At 36.9% G+C, this 21,787-nt stretch overlaps 1 protein-coding gene across 1 annotated transcript in view; it reads right to left on the reverse strand.

Moving 5' to 3' along the window:
* The window catches only part of sh3gl3a (SH3-domain GRB2-like 3a), a 41,198-nt gene extending 20,312 nt beyond the window's left edge, over window positions 1-20,886 (reverse strand). Inside the window, exon 1 of the mRNA XM_082154789.1 lies at window positions 20,651-20,886. Coding sequence (XP_082010915.1) covers window positions 20,651-20,695 — 45 coding nt within the window. The 5' untranslated portion in view covers window positions 20,696-20,886. The remainder of the gene's footprint in view (window positions 1-20,650) is intronic.
* Window positions 20,887-21,787: the final 901 nt, after the last annotated feature.

A 21,787-nucleotide genomic window follows, 5' to 3' on the forward strand; every position in this document is an offset into this window, starting at 1 on the left:
TAATCGTCTGATTAATCGATTATCAAAATAATCGTTAGTTGCAGCCCTAAAATATATATATATATATATATATATATATATATATATATATATATATTATTCATTTATTTATTTAATTTAAGTAGATACACCAGAACTGGTACGAAATTAGGCCTACTAATTTCACAACAATCAACACCGAAGTCAAAATCTCAGATATGTCCTTAACTTGCCCACTGAGAAAACAGAAATGATGATTTAATGAAATATGATGCAACTAAATGATGTAAGATTATCTATTAAGACATCATGTTTTGTAGTGAACATCATTTAGGAAGACAAATGTTCACCCTAGCATGGCTTTAACAGTAATTAAGTGATTCAATAATATGTAACATCATGCCCCTTTGTGCTGCACACAACATAGCCCACAGCATAATCCTCCTACACACTAGTTTCTCTGTTACAAACACACATGACTGACATTCAAACCTACACAAGTGGAAGACTACATCCAGCATAATGCAGTATGGTGCAACAAAACCCTACAAATTAATATTTAATTAACTTCAAACCAACAATACTGAAATGTTAAAGGTGAAAATTTGGCATTTGACTTCAACATCCAGTCAATCAAATCCAGTTAGGCTATTTGTTTAGGCTATATAGCCTAACAGAGGAAAAGATCAGGTCTCTTTTTGGTCGATTTTTATGATTTGTGTGATAAACAAAGCTGCTTTTGTAATTTCATGGTGGAATTTAAAGCGCACAAAACGGATTAAGTGCCAAAAATGACTGTACATCGTAATCGAGTCTAGGGCTGAACGATTAATTGCATTGGCGACAATATCGCGCAATGATAAAATAAGATTTTTTTAACCGTGAAGGCTGCGATTACAAACAAGAGTAAAGCAGTCTGCAGAGGAAGCATCAACTTGGCACTCTACGCAACTAGGCCTGGACTATCACAGCAAAGAACAGTTTATGTTCTTCCACACGTCAACACGGAGACGCGTTTAGCTGTATTCGAAAAAAATATATATATATTGTATCGGCGTTTCGTCCAGACGGATCCAGCGTTTTGGGAGACTGAAACCGCTATTTATTTAAACCAGGTCCCAGAGTGGATAAATCTGAAAACAACACACTTGCGTTTTCGTGTGTACAGCCAATGCGTATATTTTGTGAAACGATGATGTCATCACCCTACGTGTCGACCCTAGTCAGACACCGCTAAGTCACGTAACAGCAACAACAACGGCGGACTTCATGCTTGTGTTCGTGCTGCAGAAGCTACTGAGCCTCTTTTATTTCTTTCTTTATTAATTACTTGAATGTATTTTTATTTTATTTATTTATTTTACTTTATTTATATATATATTTTCTTTCTTATGCTATGATGCTTGTCCGTTGTCTGATTAAGACATTTTGTATTTTGTAGGGATGGGCATTTCAAGCAAAAATAATAATCGATGATCGATGGGAATTATTTGATTATTATTCGAAAAAACGCACCCTTGCCCCACATGCTCACTGGTAAAACTGCGTTTGCTCAAATTCCGCTCCGACATAAAATTTCTCTGTACTGTAGGCCTAGTGGCCTACGTGTTGTAGCCATTAAAGAAAACGTATTTAGTTTCAGATTTATGTTTAAATAATAAATTATTTTTTTATTTCATCTATGTTGATTATATGAAAAGTGAACAGCATGAGTAAGATAGGTGAACAGCATGAGTAAGATGCACAATATATCGGGAGACATATGGAGTGGATCAGACATGATTTTGAAATTGTAGGTGATTACATGATTACATGATTACATGATTAAAAAAAAGAAAAAAGAAAAGAAGCTACTGAGCCTAGAGAATCACCTTTTGCGGCTTTAATAAGAAAAGGAAAAAAAAAGTAGATTAAGAATCGTTTTTGGAATCGGATCGTGCATGACTCTCGGAATCGGATCGGATCGCGAGGTGCCTAAATATTCCCACCCCTACTATAGACCTTATGTAGCCCCGCCACTTTTCAGAGCTGTGCTCATTGTCTTTTGTCTTCCGGTCTGTATTTTCACAGCGATCTTGCGTATTTATGAATGAACCGTTCGTTTTAAAATCTTTCCGGTCTACTGACATTTGTTAAAGGTCCCATGACATGCTACTTTTTGTAGGCTTTAATATAGTCCTTAGTGGTCCTTAGTACTGTATCTGAAATCTCTTTCCAAAAATTCAGCCTCGGTGCAGAATTATAGCCACTACAAGCCAGTCCCAGAATGAGCTTCCTTCAGACGGGCCGTTTCGGTGTCTGTAGCTTTAAATACTAATGAAGAGGAGAAAGGCGGCGCAAGGTGGAGGGTGGGTGTGGCCTTGACCATCTTGCGCTACGGTACCATGCATGTTTGTTTATGTTGGATATATTGCAATGGCACGAAGACACGCAGTCGTTCAAGCATTTCAGTTTGACCCAGAATCTGATCCAGATGGAGAAGCAACGGATGAAGAAGTTGCAACTCAGCGGCTCCAGCAGGACGTTTCCGAATGGTTAGTTTAAAATATTATGTCTGGATACGGTACTTTATTCGGATCATCATGTAGCTAATGCGAACCTACTGTTGCCTTTTCATGAGAAATCTGTAACGTCTGTAATTTATCTTATTACAATTACATCAAGCTCTGCGATCTTGAAATGCGGATATCGCGCGCGCCATATAACCAACAGGAAAATGGTTATCCAAATAACAAAGAAATGTACAACACTCGCGTTACAGTGTGTGTAACTTGATGCTGTCTACCTTTACATTAAGTAACTGCATACAGTAGCTGCATAGCTAATGTGACAGCCACATTCTACGTGTAAGAAGCTAGGTAACCATAAACAGTAAAGCAACACACTTGTATAATTTGTTGACTTACTTGTCCGACGTTCAGCAAGCCCAGCTCTGTATTGACCATTCGATGTTCATTTGTACATCCAATTATTGAGCAATTATTATGCTTCGCTCGCTCAAAAGCCATGATATCTCGCGTGGACAAACTAAAATCGCGCGCGCGTTCTACTTCCTAGCTCATTTTCTCATGGGCGAGAAATATTCTCTGGGCGGGCAAAGCAGAGAAAGGGGAGGTAACATTTCTCCTTATAACGTCATAAGGAGGAGATTCAAGATCAGCCTGGTTGAGCTTCCATTTTCTCAAAGGTAGAGAAAAATAGCAAAAGCTCGATTTACACCGATTAAAATTTGTAGAAACTTGGGGACCATATGCAGGCTAGGGGAACTCATATTAATGTTAAAAAAACTCAGAAAGTGGAAATTTCATGTCATGGGACCTTTAAGACATCTGCTTTAAACATTGCAATCCTCATGATAACTTTCGTTAACTTTACATTAAGTAAATCCACTTTAAAAGCGAATTACTCCTGGACAGAAATGCCATAGAGATATACAGAGCGACCGCAAAAACGGAAGTTCAAAGACAATATTCTAAAGATGGCTGCACCCTTGTTTCTCTGGCGCATAAGGTCTATACTATGATTTATTGCTTGTCTTTGTTGAATAATACAGAAGATAAAGAGATAAAAAAAATAATTGCATATTAAAAATCGCAATTGCAATTCGATTATTTTCTAGGGCTGGTCCGAATACCATTTTTTGAGCTTCGAAGCTTCGGTAGTAATGAACATCGAATATTCGAAGCTTCGGAGAGAGGGTGCTGAACATTATTCTTCTCTCTAATAAAGCCAGTATTCTATGTGTCGGTATGTCCGTTTGCATTTTGATTATTTCGAGAACCGTTTATCCAATCGACTTCACTGGGAGTGCAGTGTTGCATTTGGTGCAATATAGATGGACATGCGAGACGCGACACATTCAGAATTAATACACTTTTAATAAACTACAGAACAGCGCGAGCGGGAAGCGGCGCGCCTCACGCGGGCAGGGCTTATTATGCTCCGATAACGGACACTGCACTAGTGATATAAAACGCACGCACACAGGTCTGTTAAATTAAGCAATACTTTTAAGGTAGTCTATATTTTTCTGACTAACAAATTACTGACACAGTAGATTTAAATAAAGAAAAACGAAATTTAAATAAAGAAAAACGAAATTTAAATAAAGAAAAACGAAATTTAAATAAAGAATTTAATTTTGTATTTAAAACGAAATTTAAAATAAAGAAAAAAACGAAATTTAAATAAAGAAAAACGAAATTTAAATAAAGGAAAAAACGAAATTTAAATAAAGAAAAACGAAATTTAAATAAAGAAAAAACGAAATTAATTTAAATTAAAAACGAGATTAATTTAGTTTGATAATAACGGGTAAAAAGGCTAATACATTTTGTTTCTATTATTCTATTTTCCACAAACGCAGCTTAACTCAAAACACAAGCTCAGGCATGCACTTTGGTCCATACAAACTCCACTGTTCTGCGCTCTATCGAGAGAACACTCCCGTTGCTGGAACACTGGGGTCTGTTCTATTTCTAGCATGCACAAGTTTTCCGCGTGGCTCGAGCCGCGCCTGAGACGCGTGTCTCAAGCAGGCAGTGTGCAAACTCCAACCTGTTAACATGGGAGCCGAAATAAAAACGGACACGCCACGCAGCCAGTGTGTCGCCGGCCTTATTCAAGCGCGAATGAGAACCGTTTCGCGGGGGATCCCAGGTGTGCCAAAAAAAAAAAAAAAAAGAATATTCGAATGTCAAATTTTCAAATCGAATACCAACCCACCGAACGAATATTCGAATATTCGGGTCCAGCCCTATTATTTTCCAAAATCGTTCAGGCCTAATCGAGTCAAAAACAGATCTGCACATCTGTAATAAATTTCAGAAACTGTGCGGCATATTAAATTAACTTCTGAACATAAATATTAGATCTAAGACTTTAGTAAACCTTGAAAAAAGCTTTCCTTCAAACCCAAGGCCTTTGGTCTGGTATGCTCATCTATCTCTATTTTATTCTGTGGTGACTTTAGATATTTCACTGGCTGAGATTTAACACACACTAACAGCAGCACAAACTATTCCTGTCTAATACACCACAATATATTTGACTTGACCCTCTGAACTGTGTGTCGCTGGTGTTGGGCGGTTGCTTCACAATAGCAAGCGGATACCGTCCAGATAACACTCAATGTTTTTTCAGGCAGTACTACTGCTGTGTTCTTTACGTAAGGCCATTACACACATCTAAAGAGTGGAGGATGAAACAAAACACATAAAAGAGCTCGACAAAGTCGTGAGAGAACCCAGGACATTTGCAGCCGGTTGGTCCAAAAAGGAAAATGATAGTGAATGATAATGTCAAACATTTAGTTGAGTAGTTTAAAAAAAGTATTCTGTATGTATTTAATATGCTGCATTTAATGTTTCAGTTCTACCTCAGAGGATGCTGTCTCTACAAAACAAAAATGAGTGGAAACGTCTTTGCCATCACAAGTGCTTAATTACATTTTGAAATATATTAAAATAGAAAACATTTAAAATTTGAACTATTTTACAATATTATATTATTATAGTATATATTAAATAAGCATGGAAAATTTAAAATCAGTTTTTGATACTAAATAACAATAACAGCTGTTGAGTCCCTGAAATCAGCTTCCTACCCAAGATACCATGATCTTGTCAGTCTCTGTGGCTTCCTCGAACTCCACTCACTAGCAACCAACTAGGTCAGGCTAAATTTAGCCATAACACACAAAGGAAATTAGCCCCATATGGCAGTATTGCTTTTGACTTACACTACTCAATGACATTCTCACTACTCGAACACATAAATGTGTGATTAAACTCAGCCTGAAATCAAAATGTACCTTCTTTTTTTAATGCACATTAATGCTTTCATTGTGCACAAACACTGCACGAAAATTCCACAGAAAACAAATGATAACCATAACGATTACTTTATTAGCGTCTGAGGCTGCGCTCTGCACAAAGAGGGACACTTCAGATGCGGATTTTACAAAGACAATGAAACGGTATGTAAACAGTACACTTCCGTACGTGTTTTCATACAATTATATGGTATATAATTTGTTGACTAGAAGCTGCATTAGTGGAGAACAGCATTATGTGTGACAAAAACACACGCAAGTCCGACCCAAATGTTTAATGACACGATCGTTACAATCTATTTGCATTAGTTTATATGCAGCTGGTCACTTTTATGCATTCGTTATGCAGCGAATTTCCATATTTAAAGCTAGCATCGTGAGAAAGCAAACTGTAGTCACGCAGCCGACAGAAACGTTTAAACAAATCAGAAACGCATTCGATTTCAGTTCTTTTTTATCGTCACTGTAATACATATTTTGTTATTTTGATTAGATAATCATCTAGTGTTCTAAAATAGAGGCAAATAAAGTGTGAAAGTATAGCCTACATATAATATACATATGCGTCTAATTTCAATGCTATGGCTTTTGTGTATTTATTTAAAGATGGCCATCTTTAAGCATGACTGTTTGGATTTATATGAAATCGTAAAACTTTAAAATTGGTAACATATTATAGTTATCGTCTTTGGTTTAAACGGGCTTTTTCTCCTCAGAGGTGCCCAAATTATTGTGCATTTAAAACAAAAACACCACACCATGTTTCCCATTTCCCACCATTTAAATACAGCTAACACCTGTATTATGCATAAATTTCTCTAGAAATTATAGTTGAAATGTTTATTTGATTGATGATTTGAAATTTGATTAATACAAAAATATTTCTAATTCTTTATCTATGTATGACTCTCTGGTCATGTAAACACCCACAGACTGTAATTTCTAGCTGACTATAAATGCTGCTATTAAAGGGTTATTTTCATCTTAATGTGTTTACTGCATCTGCACCTCATAGTAATTAGTGTAATTTTGAGTCGTCCATCAGTTTGTAAAACCAAAAGACAAGTGGAATTACAGTAGCACATTAATAATGTGTACAAAGTTACTAATCAGGCCACAGATGCGATCCGTAGTCCTGAAACAGAAAATAACCTGCAATCTTCCTTTAATTCCTTGTTGACATTTGCCAGTTAAAGAATGAATTGAGCTTTGAAACCTGAGGCTGAGTTTCACTACAAACTATTACATACAATAGAAACAACAGGCTTCTGGAAGTCTACTGGTGGTGATAATGATCACTGAACACAGCTGTGCCTGAGATAATAACAGTCACTGAAGGCAGCAGGAAACCGTGACTCCATTACGGATCCAGTAGTGTTTTATTATCACTGCACATGATGACAAATAAGCAGCAAGTGTGAAATCAACTTGAGGTCGGTGTGGTGTGACTCATCTAGAGGAGAATATCATCCTGACTCAATCCATTATACGTCCATAATGTGACATATATCCAAGTGAAACTGGAAATTCAATTTGAAAAAAATTAGAATAAGGTTATTACATTTTGATGGAAGACAGATATTTTACTTTAGATTTATGTGCACTGATGAATTGCTCACAAATTGTATGAGGACTTACTGAATAATGAATACAACTGAATAATTTTGTCATTTACGGCTTGTTAGATCTAAAGAATTCTGTCCCCATTGGCAGACATGTCTGTTGAGCGTATGAATGCAGTGATCTCGTCAACGCAACTCGATTTCTGCACTTGACAATGCTGTCATCATAACTAACAGTGCAAACACGATGTAGGCTAAATTAAATATTAATTGTGCAGCGTAAACAGCGTCATTGATTATAAAGGGAATTTGGCCACTGATTAGTCACTGATACCCGTGCTGTGTGATTGACAGCTCCAGCAATTATTGGGAGACTTATTTGACTGCTTTCTATATATCATTTAATCACAATTTAAATAACAGATTATTTTCATGCTACTAATGCTGGTTGGTATGACCAAAAATCCATATCACGGTATTTTTAAAAATTATACCGGTTTCACGGTATAGCCTATGACTGTATTTTTTTCCCCAAGCATTTTCTACTGATTGAGAGAGGAAATACTGCAGTAGATTGCCTTAGAATGCCCTATTTTACTGTCATGAGTGAATACTGTAGAAAAAATCCACACTAGTATTAAAGCTGCCGTCGGCAACCCTGGAAGATTGAGTGGAACTCTCATGCCCCTCCCCCACTATCAACGAATACCCGCCCATCGAGTTCGTGCTCGTCAGTGCGTGTGCACACATTTTCTGTGAACGCGCCCGTCTCATCAGCATCGATCAACACCATGGAGAACTCGGAGGTATGCAACCCTGGCTAATCTACCCATAGATTGCAATTGCTAACGTCATTTATACTCTAAATGAGCTTATTTGATTTGTTAGTGTTTTGAAAGCGAAATACAAGTCTCAGATGAAGACTATGTCCCCGCGGATGTTTCTACACTCCAGTGGACGGACCAAGGTAATAGCCCGAGGCATGTGATTGTAACGTGCGCGAGGGGGGAGTGGGATCTGTGACTTGTGCATGACCTGTGATTGACAGTCAGATCTCACACCCCCCTGCGCTGATTGGACCCGATGATCCGGGAGCGGTGGATTTTTGCAAAACAAATAGCACGCTCCAGGTTGAGTTAGAAGCTCGGGTTTTTTTCTAAAACCACCTTATTTATGTTGTTCTGTCGGATTATAGTGTCGATTTCACTGAATATGATCAAAAAATGTTTGCCGACGGCAGCTTTAATACAGGTTTGCAAGGCTGTATACAAAGAGGTGCCAGTAGGAGGCGGAAATAGTGATTTCCCCGGTAACGGCTGTACACAGAGCAGCGCTCATAAACGCTGCTTTAGCAGGAAAGATAAAGAAAGATTGATAAATGAAAATAATATCGAAACTTTCCTAAAGACAGTTCCCTTCAAAGATACATTACATAAATAAAAACACCCGCGCCACGTTTTGACTTTGAAACGTGCAGTGCTCATGTTTATTCAACGATGTCAATGCCAACCACAAATAGATTGTCCAAAAGGCTGTGTTGATATTGTGAACCAATGTATGGGAAATACTGTAATTAATTTGACAGCTATCAATTATAGTTTAACCTATCCATCTTCACCATCGGTATGATACTATCCAGCACAACATACTACGAACAGAAACAATGTGAAGTTGACGCATAAACAGCAATACACGAGACACAGAACGTTATGACTACATGAACGAGGAATTTGAGTTCTGAAACTTACAGAATGTTTTTATAGTACAATGACCTCTTCAAAAGTTCAAGGAAAATTTGATTTCTCAATTCATGACCCCTTTAAATGAACAAAAATGTACTTCGATGGACACATACAGATCCGTATGTCAAAATCAGACATCTGAGAAAAGACAGTCAAAGACTCAATGTTCTCTCAGAAGTGTAGTTTCCTGCAGGGTACCGGAGTAAAAAATACAGTTGTTTGTGAAAGAGTTTCCCAGCATGAGCGCTCTGACCTTTTTCCTCCCTAGAGAATAAAGACAATACTGAGGCATGATCAATGGAACAGCTCTAAGCGATGAGCCCCTTTCCTTTACAGGTAAAAAGCTAAGAAAACAATCAAATATAAACAACAACTGTGTTTTCTGTTTGTTTGTTTTTGAGGGGTGGGAAATGATTTCCTATACTACCTTTTCAAGAACTGATTCATCAATGCAGTTTCAATAAAAGGTCACAAAAACATGAATGCTCCACACAGACTCGTAAATGCCACCTGTTCCAGAATAACATGCCAACTAGCAGGAATGCCCACAACTACTACTCAGAACTGACAGCGATAACTGAATATAGAGATACACAATTCTGGACAAATTGAGAATGACGTGTTTTTAAAGATTGAAATCACGATTCTCCCACGATTCTGAATAGACAACTAAACAAAATACATGTAATTTACTAGAGGTTCTGACAAAATATTAAGTATTGCAATCTGTTTAAATTTTTTTTTTATTAATTGTGAATTTAAAAAATATATATAATCTGTTGTGAATGATTCAATGACTCAAAAAAGACTTCACCTGTTTCATTACTGGATGAATCAGCATTTTTGAATGAATCTCTTGAATGATTCAATGACACATTTTTTAACAGTCACTTGTCGCCACCTACTGGTGTAATGACACAATCTTTATTTGAAGCGGGAGCGCTAACGCAGTTTTGAATGTTCACTGTGATTGTATCGTCGTATTTGTCAAAGGTTAGGCTAAATAGACACAGCTGAATCGTTTTCATTTAGGAAAAATATTGCGTGGGTGTTTGAATCAAGATCGCTATATTTTTAACGATAAATCATGCAGCTCTAATTGAATATGAAAACAGAATTGCATGACAACTTTTGTTCAACTTGAAAACATTTCACACTGAATCATGATACAATAACAAATTTAGCTAGTTCCGCATGTTTTCAATCCGCCCATAGGGGTTGGGATCTCACGATAAAATGGCGTCTTTTCAATTTCGAGTCAACTAGTAGCCTAGTTGTATCATTTCTTCCAATACTGCCCTCTGTAACCGGTAGGCATGGCTTGGGAGTGGCCTCATAGGGCAGCGAAGCAAGTGCATTCTGGGAGTTGTTGTCTTTCATCCACATGAGCCTTTGGTGTGAGAGACCCGGGTTCGAATCCACTGTGAGACACCAATGTGTCCCTAAGCAAGACACTTAACCCCTAGTTGCTCCAGAGGCGTGCGACCTCTGACATATATAGCAATTGTAAGTCGCTTTGGATAAAAGCGTCAGCTAAATGAATAAATGTAAATGTAAATGTAAATGAGCCAAAAATATTTTTTCTGGCTTTTCTCAGTCTAGAAAGCACCAACTTCTAAAATAATTTCACATTTCTACGACATAAATGACCCAATTTAAATACACATTCATCTTTCCAGCGGTGAAATATCCCTTTAACTCCAATTTTGTACGTCAGTCAAGCAAACTTGAAGGACATCCAGACTATTCAGATCCTTAGAACTCAATGATAAGTATAACTGTAGGTCATAGGCATAGGCATAACAGTGAAATTTTAGTTTTTAGTTTTTTAAGTTTTCTAATTACAGCACCTAGTGGACAAAGCTGAATTTAAATATCATTACTCCAGTCTTCACAATATGAAAAATTTCATTTCACGATAAAGATATCACAATAGTTATTTTTTAATATATTTTTTTATTAAAAAAATATTAACAAAAGCAAACTACAAACAAGAGATCAAATACAAAGTAAGTTTTTTTTTTTGTTACAGAAAGAGTATTTAACATAGTAAAAAAAAATTCTTCACTTTTTCATTCTAAAGTGTCAATAACTTTAGGTAGTACAGTGCTACGTGGATTTATTTACATACCGTGATATAAATTATATTATGGGTAAGAATCTTTTGGAATCTCAGAATTGGAATAAAAATGATCAAATGAAAAATCGATTTTAAATCGAATTTTGAATTTAGATTTGATTCTAAACTTGTTTTCGGTTTTTATAAAATTTCTTCTTGAAGCCCTTATCCATCCTTATGTATAAGAATAAGGCCTTGAAGCCTTATGTATAAGAAAACCTCTGTCCCAATTGATTGATTTTAAATACAACTCATAGGTGTAATTATTATTTTATTATTATTACATTATCCCATGTTATTGTTTTACTTCATCAATCAGTTCATAATATCTAAATACTTTATATTGAACTATTTTATTTATAATAAATTACATTTCCTGACTTTTAGTTTTTTAGGATATTGGTAATACTAGTTATTGTTAATATTTGTTCCCTTGGTACAGTTTTGCCATGTCTGTCTATTATATTGCACTTTTAAGGGGCTTGTTTTTTTTAAATATATTATATATTATATATATATCTGGCAAACCTTCACCGAGGAAGAGTTCAGAGTGCCAAAAACTTGAAATAACCCTATCCATCAAATGAAGATCCTTAAGAAAGGATAAACCTTTTAAATTTACCTTTAAAAGTCACTTAAACAGCCTGGCAGAGTGAAACGCGAGGGCCTCTTCCCCTCGGGGGGGAAAGTTCATATAACTGCCATTAGAGAAAGTGAAGTAACTTCGGTTACAGCAGGGTGCTTGATGAGAAACACTTCTTTTTTTTTTTACATGTCCAGGATGTCCAAGACGACAACAAAAAGAACCATCTTAATGTGTATGTTCATCAAATAATGCTTTACTGCAAATGCTTAAGCTGCTGCTTTCCATATGTTTTACCGCCATCTCCAGTCACGTTCATGTGTAAATTGCATGAGCTTATTTAGTCTATTAGATCGAAAGATCTGAAAAACAAAACAAAAAAAACATACATTTACCAGCCCATAGACCCTCCCCTCAAAGAAATCAGGACAAAAGTGGTTGAAAGTGGACAAAAGAGACAGATTAAAACACTAAACAGGAATTTGTCTTCCTCGTCTACTTGTTATCAGATCAACCAAAACGCATCTTAACCCTTTCGCACGTACGATCACACCGGTGTGATCAGTCTAGGCTGGTCCCTGGAGCGTACAATCACACCGGTGTGATCAGTCTAGGCTGGTCCCTGGAGCCTACGATCACACCGGTGTGATCAGTCTAGGCTGGTCCCTGGAGCGTACAATCACACCGGTGTGATCAGTCTAGGCTGGTCCCTGGAGCGTACAATCACACCGGTGTGATCAGTCTAGGCTGGTCCCTGGAGCGTACGATCACACCGGTGTGATTAGAACGGTGAGTGCATCACGTGATCAAGTGCTAAATTCATATGTGCTTTTGCACGTTGGCTGGCGCTAAGCCAGAGACAGGCGCTCAGAGCTGTCATATATCAAAACTTTTCAGTGTTTTCAACCACATAATGTTTATTTTAGGTTTCAGACATATAAATTCACATAAGTAAAAAAAATAAACATTACAATACATTTAGAGTATGTAAAATACACACTGATGTCTATGGAAGAGGCAATAATAATCCTTTCCATTATAATTAGACACGTTTTATTCATATCAGATAGGCCTACACATTGTGTAAGTAACTTCTCCCAGTTCACCAGCCACTTACTTTTATGTATTTCGGGAGAAGTGGATGAATTCACGTGTTGTCTCTGAACTGCGTCTGGGGCACAAACTAACATGGCGGCGCCCATCGCGCATACAGCTCAACTAACGCGATTGTTATAAAGGTGTTTAAACAACAAAACACTTCCACTTGCATATATTTGACAATCGGATTATCAGATATTTCATGCCATGGCTAACAAATTTGTGAATATTTTGAATAAAAAAGAGAAAAAAAGTGACACATTCTAAATAACGGTCGCCTTGAAAAACTCATGCTGAGCCAGAATATTTTAAACTTACGTGTGAAAGGGTTAATACCAGGTGAAAACAGGGCCTAGGCCTAAGCCTCAGCATGTAGCTAAATAAATTAAATTGCATAAAAATTGAAGAAATATTAGATCTGGACTGACACTTTCGAGCTTCACAAAATATGCAAAAGCACATCAAAAATATAATAAAAGTAGTCTATGACTTGTGTGGTGTATTCCAATAGCCATGTTCATAATAACATGAACAACATGATGAGGGTGAAACAAATTACATTTTTCATAATGTTTCTACACTTTGTGGAAAATAACATTTGAAAAACCATGTATGAATGCTTAGAAAAACCATCAAACATTGTACACCATTCATGCAACTTTTAAAATACTACTACCAACATATTATGGTTTAGTAGCACTAATCACAATATGCAAATAGCGATTCAGTTACATAGTTCATAGGGTTCTCAAAGTGTCTTATGCTCATGACTAATGCTGTGTACACACCAAAAGATTTTGTACATCTTATAAGATTTTCAAAATGTGATAGACCACAAACATGAGGACAAAAAATCCTCGATTTAACAGTTTTGCTCCTATAGTGCCATGATGTGACAAAGACAGCACACCACACAAAAACAGATTTTCAACCAGAGTCTCGACTGTGAACACAGGAAATCTTGCGAAATCTCGCGAGACTTCAGAATAAGCATGGCAGAAAATGCAGGAAGAAATTGCGATAATAGTGTTTGGAATGATTTTCACAGAAAATTCACAAAAAAAAAAAAAAAGGATTTTTCATCCTTCCATCTCTGCTGTCCACATCAATTTAATGTGCCACGCCATGACTGCGTTTGTTATGCTTCCGTCTTCCATCATCTCTCTTTCTGATTGGATATTGTTTCGTTTCACGTGATAATCTCCAGAGCGTGTGCGCGTTTGTCCTCGGGGTTCCCTCCACACATCAGGATTTCTGATTCGCGATCGGGGCGGCTCCGACGTTCTTCCGAGCAGGTTTGGACACTCTTAACACACCTCACACCAAGGGAAAATCTGATAAAATAATCTGTAGAACCATCAAGATAATCGGGACATAGCTAGGATTGTCAGAAGGGGGGAAATCGGCCTAAAATCAGCCTGATTATCTTTTGGTGTGTACACAGCATAAGGCACTGAAGACAGAGCAGAAAACAACTCTTCAATCCAAAACAGACTGTGCGGGACATATAAGTGGTTTACATTCCATTCAATAACTCTGGTAACGTCTGGTCTCAACCATCTTCAGTAAAACTATTACTGTGCCAACAGACCGTGGGAGCTCTCGCTAATGTGAGTAATAAACATAGATCAGCCTCGTAAGAATGATGTTCCTCTACAGGAGTGGGTGCTCGGATCGATAGGACATAATCAATAATGAATGTGGCAGTAACAGAGCTGAAGACTTGTGTAAACATCTACCAGTTGGTCTCATTTCTGTGAAGAGGAACTGAGGACTGTGTGTTCCCTGCATACAGGCGTCCTGGATTTCACAGTTGGTTTATGATACTAATTTGTGCTGAAGAAAACAAATTATGCTTCAACACTACTTTCTGTAATTTGCAGTTTGGATTGTGCTGTCACACAAAAAAAAGACAACTATCAAATTTGAGACTCTGTAATAAACGGCAAAGGACATCTTGGCTGATATTGAAAAACTGTATTTTTGTCTTTCTATGCATTTATACTTTTGGTATGGAGAGGAAAAATAACTGCTGCATGACCTCCAGAAATTGCGCATAAGGCTGCAATCTCCTCAGACAGTTTTCAATGCAAAATGAAGAAAAAATTCTTTGAAATTGCTCTGGATAAAAGCATCAGCTAAATGCATATAAAAGCATAAAGAGGCAGCCATTAGATTTTCATTTCCATTCATGTGTGAAACTACAAAACCAACAAGTCAGTGAGTTGCCTGAATGACTCTAGTCGACTGTAAGGAAGGCCTGTATAATCGGCTAGTTTCAGGTTCTCCTGACCCTGATATTTATATTTCAAGTTGTGAAATTAACCTTGAACATCAGTGGAATGAACTGTTTTCATACAATTACTTAGAAAGTATCATGACATGCATTAAGGAGCCAACCAAGAAATATGAAAGCAAAACATGGTTCTCTGAGTAAATGTAAAAGTGGTTAAAAAATGTAGGTTAGGTTTCATGCTTTTTTTATCCAAACTATAAAGATGATCCCCAACTAGGCTATGTTATTATGAAAGATACAACAGAAGGATTTGATATACCATTTAACTTTATGCAATATGCGTGTAAACGTAAACATGGCCATAAATGCCATTCCCATGCTATGCAATGCATCTGTCATTTGCATATTAATGTGTTTTTGATGCAGATTGATGTAGAATTTCTTTCCCTATTCACTTGTTGTGTCTCCAAAATGCCTGATATGCCATGATGTAAGTCCTGGTGTCCTCTACAGAGGTCATGTATGAAATCGATGCCCTGTTTCATAACAGAAAGCCATATTCTGATTTGAAACCCCATAACTTTTTCCTGAGATGCTGATTTCATGACAACAACAAAAAAAGTGAAAATTAGTCAGATTTAAATGATAATTACAAAATATCATCATATTTTCTGTACAGAAGTTCTGTACATTTGGTCATTCAGTCATTTTAAAGACATCCAGACTGGCATGTAGGCTATGTTGCCATAGCCTTGCTCCGCCCTCCTATACGTACTACGTAATTTTTAGCGGTCCAATCAGCGAACAGAGGGAGTGGCTGAGAACGATGACGTTGAGGTCGTGCGCTAGTTCGAGTTGTAGGGTTATGTCACGACCAAACGTTAGGGATTGGTTATGGCAGATCCAGAGGGGCTCTGCGCAAATCCAATAGTTTTAAACTTCAACAGAGTACCGCCTTCAAGGAAGTTAACGCTTGTCAATGGAGAGTGGCCAAACTCTCTGTACAACTGAAATGTACGAGAGTTTGGTAGGACCAGGCTAATGTTTCCAGAGAAATTCACTAAAATAAAATGTCCTCTACAGAGGCCCGACGTCTATTCCTAGGTCTCGGGGGGGATATGGGAACAATTTGAACTTTGATTCTTTGTGATCTTTCCTTCTTTTTTCCATCTGCATGTGTAAATGGGGTTTCCTGAATGTGGATGAATACATTTTAAGTAAAACCTTTCTAGTAAAACCTTTGCACCTAACTTATAGATTCAACAGCAGTGAGCCTTTTCGCCAGGTTTACATAAAGCTCATGAAATCACACATGCCTATCCCTGATTCATGTTGACAACTGGTTACTAAGTTACTCTGATCCTGGTGTATTGCTTAACTGGGAAAAATCCCTCCTAAAACTCATTCACTCTTGAAGGTTGAGTTCAGCTTTCCTGTGAAACAATCTCTTGAAAAGAGCAATTGACACAAGATGCATTTAATTCCTACAGCGAGTTGATGGATATGGAGAGGATAGAGCCTTTGGGAAAAGAAAACAAAATTATATACGAGCTCTAGCCTGCCCAGTTCTTATCAGCTATAAATCTGTTTAAACAATGTCAACTAATGACACCTAGTGAACTTTGTATTAGAAGAAATAGACTGAACTGCCAACCAAGGCAGTTTCGATGCTGTCTATCAGCTATGCATGCAGGGAACAGAACTTGGATAACCAAAATATTATTAAAATATGATTATCTTCAACACCACTTATTCATAGTTAAAGTGCTTACATCTCCAAACTAACAGATTGGTAGTGAGCAACATCTCAGCTGAATATCTAAATTTCCCTTCATGCGTTTGGATTGTCTTGCATTTCTACCATCACAAAACCTGTAGGTGGGTAAAATGTGTTGCTTTCATCCATATTCAAAAATCTGTTCTAGTGCGCTGGTCATTAAAGACTAAAACACAGGGCTTTATTACAATGGCCTTGTACACAAGCAGCAATCATCCCATTAAAATTACATTAAAAACTGAGCTACACTCTATATACAAACAGCTTTCTACAGCACACAATGGAAAATATCCATTTAAAGATGTCAAAAGACAAGTGTCATAATATTTTTAAAAACTGCTGCAAACCTGCTGGTGGGCACAGCGTGGGGTTTCAAAACAATCAAATGAGAAACAACAGCCACATTTGGAGATTAGCGTTGGTGAGCCTATGCATGTCACACAAAAAAATCTGTTTTGTTTAGTTTATGACTGGAATGATTATTATCTAGCTTGTGCGATAATATGGCTTATCATAACAAAGCACAATGACCAACAAGGAGCATCAAAATATATCAACATTGACTAGACAGCTCAAAAAGATTAAACAATATCCTGATATGAAATAGGCCTAGACTACTGAGAATAAATGTACAAACAATAAATCTCTGATTCATTGCACAAAAACTATAAAACTACAACTATAAAGAACCAACAAAGTAGTTTCCCACTGTCATATTCATGTAATTTTCACTGTGTGTGCTGTATAATTAGTGTTACCTAATGATTTTATTAATATGGTTCCCAGTGGGCACAAACTTAACAGATTACCGAGTGCCCTGTTGATTACAGTTTTTACTTCCTTTTTTATTCATTATTTTTTGCAACAATTTATTTATTTGTGAAAAATGCTGTAATAGGATTACAGAATCAAGAAGTTATATCGGCTTTATATCGGCCACTAGTTCTAAGTATTAAACTGATGGAAACCAACTCATTGCGGTACACGCGTGTGCACAGAAAGCCGCCTCTCAGACAGTGTGCAATCCCAAATTCAGTTCTCTTTCGCAGCTTATTACACTTGAACAGTCAAATACACACACAGTTATGTCAAAATTCCTGTCTTGGTGAGTATTCATGTAAACACAGTTGGTTTTGTCTTAAGTGAACGTAAACAGTTGGGAAAGAAATCAGATGAATGTCAATAGGATCTGTGCATTAGGTCTTAAAGTGACAGTCACAGCAGCCTAATACAGTAAACCTGCTGCTGTCTGTCAAACAACAAGATAAAGGGAAAATCACTCACTGCTCTTGACTGAATAACTTTTGTAGCTTTATTATGAATCAATGTATATTTAATGCATGTAAAGACTATGCAGTGTTTTAGTTTTACATTTGATTATTCAGTTTTTGTATCGTTTCTTACTTGAATGCTACAGTTAAATAGATCTAATGTAAGCCTACCTGAAAAACGTAAAGCACTGTTTATTTCATTTGTATCTTTGTTTTATTGTATTTGTCCTATTGTTTGTAAGTCGCCTCATTGTTCTTATTTTAAATAACATATACATTAAAAACTAATCGTCCACCTCTAGTTTCAGGTATTTTTGATTACCTGGATGTTCTTGATATTAAGTTTTCAGGTTGACACCATATCAATTAGCCTACATAGCAACACTTTAAAACCACTCAAAGCACCTTAGAAACGGCATAGCAACACCCCGGCATGAGTTTGTGACTGACAAGAATTCTTCCGAACATGTAAAAGAAAAAAATATCATAATGTCACATAAATCTGACTCCCTGATCTCAATTTTTGGATGACACACTACAGATTTTAGATCAAGTCAGGCTATATTATGCACGCGGTGTAAACTGATTGCAGATTGTGAAGTGTTATGAATTAAAGCTTATGTTATGGTTTCAGATGACTGTAAATTACAGGAATTACAGTAAAGCATTTACCACTAATTTGAGAGGTACAGTTGAAGTAACATTGAAGCCTAATGATGCAGAACCACCTTCTACCTGAGATATGGCAAAACATTAATCAAGTAAAGAGGGATTTGACAGTTCTCCCAAACAAACACATGCTCCACTGAATGTCTTTATTTAAAAAAAAAAAGAGGATACTAAACTCAGAATGGCTAAACATAGAAGGCTACTCACAGTCTCACACAGAAGTGAAACTGTACAGTCTGAATGTGCCTATTGTTGGGGGTTTATCCAGCTGTTAAAATGGGATGTCTTTTTGAGAGGCAAAACAGCTGGGCTTTATTCATTAACTCTTTAACATTAAGTGATGCCATATTGTGTGTTTGTTTTTCCTTTATGTCATAAAGAACCACTTACACAGTAAACAGCATTTGCGTAATGTAGCCTAATTATTAAAATTGTGATGAAACAGAAGTAGTTACAGATCTTTTCCACCATATCGTGCCGTAAGCCCGAAAGTAGCGGATTATCGAAAAAGAAAAATTGTAGGGGGCGGAGACTTGCTTCTGTGCATCGGTTGTTGATTGGATTGTGAGATGTGGGCGTTGCACTCAAAAGTGGAGGCAGAAGAACACGGGCCTGCAGGGGTGGGGCTTAAATTTTTATTTCATGCCAACGTTAACTATTGTTTCTAATAAAAATGATTAATCAATATATTAATATTGGCATCCTTCCACACTTTGGGCCACAGTTTTCAAGCACAATAAACGTGAACTCACTAAGTGTTTTGTGTACGCTTAGCTGGTTCTTATTCATCTCATTCTGACTCTTAGAAATATGAAGTTTGTGTAATGGCACTTCACCAAATCTGTTTGTTTATCTAATATTTTGTTCATTTTCATCTGTATTTTTTTTTTTTACAGATTGTTGATCCAACTCTGACTAGTGACAACTAAAACTAGTACTAGTAGTTAGACTACTAACGTTAAAAAAATTCAAAATAGAAATCACAATAATAAAATGAAAAATGTTACTAGTGACAACTGGGAAACATACTCGTGACAAGTCCACAAGTATTAATGGAACTGATACTGGTAACAACAATTGGAATACATCTCACCACAGAATGGAACAGGTGATACCAACAAACACACTAGGCTATATAATTATTGTATAATTTCCTAGTAACAATAGCTAGTAGGTATTAACAATAGGAAAGTAGCTTGTAGGGTAGAATTAGTACTAGTATGTACTGAATACGTCTTAGTGACTATTAAATAGATACTAGTAGCCTAAATATTGGAAAAAAAGTAGGCTAATAGTTTTGACCTGGTCACACGTGACATCATAATCAAAAATGACATCATCATCACGCAACATGAGTCGTGATAACATCTCCACACTTCAGTTCCTGGGCATCCCCTATAGATTATGATGATTATGATAATCATAACAATACATTCAATACTAATTAATCATTAATTAATTTCATTTAAGCAGGCCTCACAACAGCAAGCTGCGAGAGAATATGCACACAAAAAGCCGTGTAGTTACATCACAATGAGCTGAGATATAACTTATATGAACAAAAGCGTTGATACAAATGTGACAAAGTTGTCAGAAATATTCAGATATGAAGTCAAGCGACGATTCTGCCGCTCTGATGGGCCTCTTAAAGCACAAACCCCAACCAGACCACTTCAGATGACAATACACGAGTGCTTTCTCCACGGTCATCTGTCAAAACCCTCATAACTTGGGTATTAGACTATAACATAAACATTGTAATAACTCGGGCGTCTCCTTACCTGACTCGCTTTGTGCAGCTGCTTCTTAAACCCCGCCACCGACATCCTCAAATAAAATGAAACACGAAGATAGATGACAATAAAATCGTCACGGGGCAAAAGATGGTGATCCAATCCTTCAAAAAATCACAAATATGAATATATTTCAAACGCTTTCGGTTTATTTCACCGCCGCTGGAAGATGGACCTGCATTTCGCGGTGGGTTTTTTCTCCTCACTAACAAGTGCTAGTCGGTTATATTTGTTTCGAGGATTGTGATTGGCGGAGAGGCGTATACGTCACGGCAGCATCTCGGAGAACCCCTTTACGAACAAAAACACTATATCAGGGTTTGACAGAAATAAGAGGAAACTTCAGCCGCTCGAACATCCATTCAGGGAATATGCGGCGACTCTACAAACCATTATTTGTAGGCACTGATACAGAATCCAGACTATTATGTAAATATCTGCAATTGTGTAAGGAGCACAGAGAGTGAGTGTGAAACTGAGTAGTTAGTGACTCCCAGCCCTTGTCCTGGCCAGCACTGCACATTTTAGATGTCTCCCTCCCCAATCAAACACATCTTATTCAACTCATCAGCCTAAGATAAGAAAGACATAAAAAAAGTGCAGTGGGGTTACTCCAGGACCACTGTTGGGAGCCACTGATTTATTGAATTCGAGTACCGGTACCCGCAGAGCATTAACAGCGATCCGCTGCCCCCTGGTGGCACTTCATGAACCCTACCGAGAGAACACCCTGTGCTGTGTGAAGTTTATAACTAAAGTGGGATGCACTGAGGCTAGGCTACTACTGAAAATCAGTCGTGAGTGACTCGTGATATAGCCAAATGAAAAGATATTGGGAACACTTTACAACAAAGTTAATTCGTTAGAATTCGTTAACTACCTTATTAACATGAACTGAAAATTAACAATACTTCTACATCATTTATTAATCTTAATATTTTCAACATTTACTAATACGTTATTAAAATCAGAAGTTGTATTTGTTAACATTATTTAATGCACTGTGAACTAACATGAACAATGAACAGCTGTATTTTTATAAACTAACATTAACAAAGATGAATAAATACTGTAACAAATGTATTGCTCATTGTTAGTTGTTAGTTAATACATTTACTAATGTTA

This window comes from Leuciscus leuciscus (assembly GCF_965113295.1).
Source record: "Leuciscus leuciscus genome assembly, chromosome: 2".
Taxonomy (NCBI): domain Eukaryota; kingdom Metazoa; phylum Chordata; class Actinopteri; order Cypriniformes; family Leuciscidae; genus Leuciscus; species Leuciscus leuciscus.